Source organism: Bison bison, unplaced genomic scaffold, assembly GCF_000754665.1.
Source record: "Bison bison bison isolate TAMUID 2011002044 unplaced genomic scaffold, Bison_UMD1.0 scf7180017864203, whole genome shotgun sequence".
In the NCBI taxonomy this organism is placed as follows: Eukaryota; Metazoa; Chordata; class Mammalia; order Artiodactyla; family Bovidae; genus Bison; species Bison bison.
In genome coordinates, this window is record NW_011494775.1 from 6,645,118 (window position 1) to 6,650,003 (window position 4,886).

The window sequence follows — 4,886 nt, forward strand, 5'->3', positions numbered from 1 at the left end:
ACGACATAGCGGGGCTCCGGCATCTGGTCGTAGACCTGGAAGAGACAGGGGTCTGTGTGCAGCTCAAGGCTGGGGGGTGGGGGACAGGGAGTAAGGGTGAGCCTTGGGGCTGGGCCCACCTTGCGGAGCGCAGGGGCCATCTTGTTGGTGAGCGTCCCAGCCACAATCATCACGTCAGACTGGCGCGGGCTGGCACGGAAGACCACGCCAAAGCGGTCCATGTCATAGCGGGGTGCCGCCATGTGCATCATCTCCACGGCACAGCAGGCCAGGCCAAAGGTCATGGGCCACAGCGAGCTCTGCAGGGCAGGGTAGGTGGCCAGTGAGCAGACTGAGGGGCCCCCTGTGTTTAAAGAAACTGGGCAATTTCACAAAGGAAAATCCAGATGCCTAGCCTTTCTTCAAAGATGACCCCTTAGCCCACAGTGACTACATGACCTCCAGACCCCCAAGACATTCTGGATGCTGGTCACCAGCCTGAGCATGCTGCCCCAGTCCAGGACAGCCCGCCAGGAGGGCAAAGTGAGTTTGGCCAGTGGGTCCATGCTTCCCAGCAGCCACGTTACCAAAAACAGAAAAGCCCTAAAACCAACTGCAAATAGTTTTAATGATACAGTGCACACAACCCCTGCTGCTGCTGCTAAGTCGCTTCAGTCATGTCTGACTCTGTGCGACCCCATAGACAGCAGCCCACCAGGCTCCACTGTCTCTGGGATTCTCCAGGCAAGAACACTGGAGTGGGTTGCTATTTCCTTCTCCAATGCATGAAACTGAAAAGTGAAAAGTGAAGTCGCTCAGTCGTGTCCGACTCTTAGCGACCCCATGGACTGCAGCCTACCAGGCTCCTCCGTCCATGGGATTTTCCAGGCAAGAGTACTGGAGTCTCCCCTAAATCTGGCCTCCAACATGGCACATGCTGCTCTGGGTGCCCAGTGATCACTCCTGGCACAGATTTAGAGCCTGCAACTAAGCCCCTGCAGGGCCTTGTTCCCAACAGTGCCTGAACTCAAAGGGCCAACTCCTCCAGGAAGCCCTCCTGGACGCACCCTGACTTCCCTCCGACTTGTAGTGTCTGATTCTCACCACCCCCTGCCCCCCACCACCCCAGATGTTCTCTCTGCTTGTCTGTGTCCATCTGGGGATCTGGCCAAGGTCCCTGCTGCCCTGCAGATGTGCTAATTCAGGTGACAGGGCTTGGGCCATCCAGAGGGCAAGGGCAGCCCAACATGGCAGGGTACCCGAGCAGTGCCCACAGTGGCCGACTCCACAGTGCCACCCACAGTGGCCACAATGACATGGCCACCCTGGAGCTGCAGGTCTGGACGGGTGTTCACTCATGGACACTGTAGAGCACCATCAATGGGGGCCTGTTCCCCAGGGGGGCGCCCTAGGGGCACTGAAAGGAGCCCCTGTCCTAGGACAGAGGACATGTGTCTTAAGGAGACACAGATGAGCACGAGGATACCCAGACTGTCCCAAGGCCAACATGGCGGGTGAGTGGAAGTTAGGATACCTCCTGGGAAGGAGCTACTGTTTTCATGCCCATTTCCAGTTAAAAACATGGGCTTTACATTAAAAGAGAAAAGAGGAACAGAAGACAGAAGGACAGGAAGGAGGTGGGTCATTCTCTCTGGGAGGTGGCAGGAGGAAGGGCAGAGATCCTTGAGAATCAGAGCCTCAGGTCTCCACACAGAGGAGCCTGGCCCACTCTGTGGCCACTTGGCAGCAGGGCCCTGAGGGACAGAGACAGGGAGGGGCTCACCCGGCGCGCCCAGTTGATGAGGTCGTCCAGCTTGGCCACCACATACTCGCCCCGGCTGCTGGGAAGTGCGGCAGGTTTGGGGACCACAGCTCTGGCCTGGGATACGGCGGGCTGAGTGCTGGGCATGGACACATGGCACGGGGAGGCGTCAGCCAGGCAGGCGTCCCCTCTGCCCCCACCTGCTGCCCAGGCCTGGGGCAGGACATGCCTTGCTACAGTCCCAGTGAGACCTTGTCCTCTCAGGGACTTGGTCTCCTTATCTGGAAAATGGGTTTGGCTGACACACTCTTGTCAGGAAGCTCCTGGTCTGGACATGTGCAGCCATCAGCCTGGATGTGCAGGAGGGGGCTGGGCAGGACTCTGAGGGCAAGGATCCCTGGTATTGCCCCACTGGGTGGTGGGAGGGCCCCAGGGTTGCCATGGGCCACTGCTGTGCCAGTGGGGGGGAGGGGGGTAGTGGCTGGGGGGATAGCTCCCAGAAAGGCTGGCCTTACCTGCTCGGGCTGTCAGCGGCCATGCTAGAATGGACCCCTTGCACCTGCAGAGCGGCACCCACGCCAGAGCTGTCAGGAGATGGATCACACATGACAGGGAGCCCGGGGTGCCTGCTGACAGGGTCACCCCGGGACCAGCGTGGGGGGACTGACCAGGAGCCAAATATAGCCCTCCACCTGTTTTTTGTAAATTGAGTTTTACTGACACACAGCCATGCCCATTCACTTTCTTGGTGGCTGTGGTGGTTTTTAAAGAGCCGAAAATGTCCACTATCTGGCCCTTTCCGGAAACAAATCTGCTGATCCCTGGTCTAGAGAGTGCCGGCTCTGCATCTGAAATTTTCCTTGTTTTCCCATTTTCCCTTTGCTTTGCATTATTTATTTTATTCCTAGGGGAAAAGCCTATCAAAATAAAATCAGCCCAAATCCACGCCGTCCTCAGAGCCCCCAACTCCCCTCCATTAAGAAGACCCTCCCTGGGGTTTGGGGGAGAATGGATACATGTATATATATGACTGAGTCTCTTCACTGGAACTATCACAACATTGTTAATCAGCTGCAACCCAAAACAAAATGTTTTTGGTATTAAAAAAAAAAAAAGAAGACCCTCCCCTGAGATCTGCTGTGTCCCTGAAAGCTTGGGGCTGGGGCTGGATTTCTGGGCTTTGTCTGCACCAAGGGCCTAGCAGCCACCTGCATTCCCGTCCCAAGGAGGTTTGCACAGGGCTGCTGCCTCAGCAAATGCACCAGAAGCCTTCCAGTGCCAGGTAATGGCTGAGTTGAGGGCACGAGGGCAGGGAGACATGGGTCTGCAGGCCAGGTGACCCCCAACCTGGCGCTGCTGGAGGGCCCTCCCAAGTCTGAGGCACCCTAATGGCTCCGTCTAAGCCCCTCCCGGCCAGGGCCTCACTGCTGTGGGTAGAGGGTCAGGATCAGAGCCCGAGGCAGGCACTCACCGCACAGCAAGGATCGGGTGGAGCAGGCGGAGAGCTGCAGAGAGAACCACAGGGTGGAGGCAGTGAGCTGAGGCAGCATCAGAGGCCACACTGGCTGGGAGTGTCCAGCCAGGCATTTGCCTGCCAGGACCTAGCACCCCCTCTCTCTCACCCTCAGTCTATCTAGACTCCATTTAACAAGTGTTTGGTACAGAGCGATCTTTCAGGGGACTTCCCTGGTGGTCGAGGGGTCAGGACTCTGTGCTTCCACTGCAAGGGGCCCGGGTATGATCCCTGGTCAGGGAACTAAGAGTCTGCAAGCTGTGAGGTATAGCCCCCCCCCAAAAAAAGCCATCTTTCAGAATACGAAGCAGACACCAGACAGTGTCCAGTGTCATTCCTCTGTTTCCAATGACACAGTCCACACTGGAGGCCAGTGATCCTTTGCTCAGGCACATCAGTGTCCCACCTACCTCAGGGCCTTGCACTTGCCATGCTCTCTGCCTGGAGCACTTGGCCCTTCTTGTGGGTTTCAGCTCAACTGCCTGGGTCTACACTAGCTTCCTAGGCCCTCCTGATCCTGCCACATCTGCATGTTCTTGTATGGTGCCTGCCTGCCTCAGATGCGATGGCCTCCCTGGCTTCCCTTAGTGTCTGTCATGGCCTTGACTCAGACTGACAGGTGTGTGTCAAATTAACATATCCATAAACTTCAGCGAGGCTCCAGGCCCTGGGCTGGGAGTTCCGGAGTCCCAGAGGCTGGGCAACTCCAGACTCCTGTGTAAGCTGCCTCTGTCTCAGCCTCAGCCCCCCAACCTGACCTTAGTTAGGGTTTGGGGTAAGCTCACAGCACAGTAAATGCCCTTCACCTCCAAGGTGAGGGAATTCCAACCTCTGGTCCAGACTTAGCAAGAGGCTGCTGGTAAGGATTCAGAAGGCCGGCGAACTTGCACGGAAAGGAAAAACACCCGTTTTATGGTCACCCACGTCTTACTAAAAATTTGGCCTTTCCTTAGTATAGCCCAAACTGCAGCAGTACTAGCAGGATGCAGGCATTTCACCAACAGAAATGACAGTGGTTTCTTAACTACGCCACAGGGACTGCTGCCAACCCTGTGTAAAGGAAGGTGCCCACTCCATTCCTTCAAGGACACAGCAGTTGGCAGACCCGCCACTAGACCCTGACATTCCAGGCATGACTAATGAAGCACCCGGACTGCGAACAGATCCCTGGTTCCCAGACACTATCTTGACAGCTGTCAGTATACCCACTTTTCTTTACAATCCTGGGAATCCATCCTAGGCGCTTAATCGCTAATCGGAGGAGGAAAGGGCCCTGGAGCAGCCAGGGTTAGGACGCCTGCTCAGCGGGTGACCGACCCCTTCCCAGGGTGGCAGGCTGCCCTGGGTCGCGTTCCAGCCCTGCCAGGCCGCGTGACCTCCAGGGGGTCCCAGCCTCTCTCTGGGCCTCACTTTTCTCCCTGTCAGGGCCGTACCCACCAGCGCCGCCTCTTCCCGGGAATTTCAGGGGCAGGATCCCGGGCCAAATGTGGGCCCCTTCTGCCCCCGCCTGGAATTCCTCCCAAAGATGGCAGCCTGCATCACCCTCGGCCTCCGCTTGCTCGAGCGGCTGAGGGTAAAGGCTCCCGGAGCGACCTAAACCCCGACCCCGCCGCCCCGGCCCGCTCACCCGCC

At 57.5% G+C, this 4,886-nt stretch overlaps 1 protein-coding gene across 1 annotated transcript in view; it reads right to left on the reverse strand.

The window, feature by feature from the left end:
* The window catches only part of NDUFS7 (NADH dehydrogenase (ubiquinone) Fe-S protein 7, 20kDa (NADH-coenzyme Q reductase)), a 6,119-nt gene extending 1,326 nt beyond the window's left edge, over nucleotides 1–4,793 (reverse strand). The window contains exons 1-7 of the mRNA XM_010844635.1: nucleotides 4,788–4,793; nucleotides 4,688–4,700; nucleotides 3,213–3,246; nucleotides 2,257–2,325; nucleotides 1,763–1,880; nucleotides 120–299; nucleotides 6–35 (exon numbers count right to left, since the gene is read on the reverse strand). Of these exons, the coding sequence (XP_010842937.1) occupies nucleotides 6–35; nucleotides 120–299; nucleotides 1,763–1,880; nucleotides 2,257–2,325; nucleotides 3,213–3,246; nucleotides 4,688–4,700; nucleotides 4,788–4,793 (450 nt within the window). The remainder of the gene's footprint in view (nucleotides 1–5; nucleotides 36–119; nucleotides 300–1,762; nucleotides 1,881–2,256; nucleotides 2,326–3,212; nucleotides 3,247–4,687; nucleotides 4,701–4,787) is intronic.
* Between the last annotated feature and the right edge of the window lie 93 nt (nucleotides 4,794–4,886).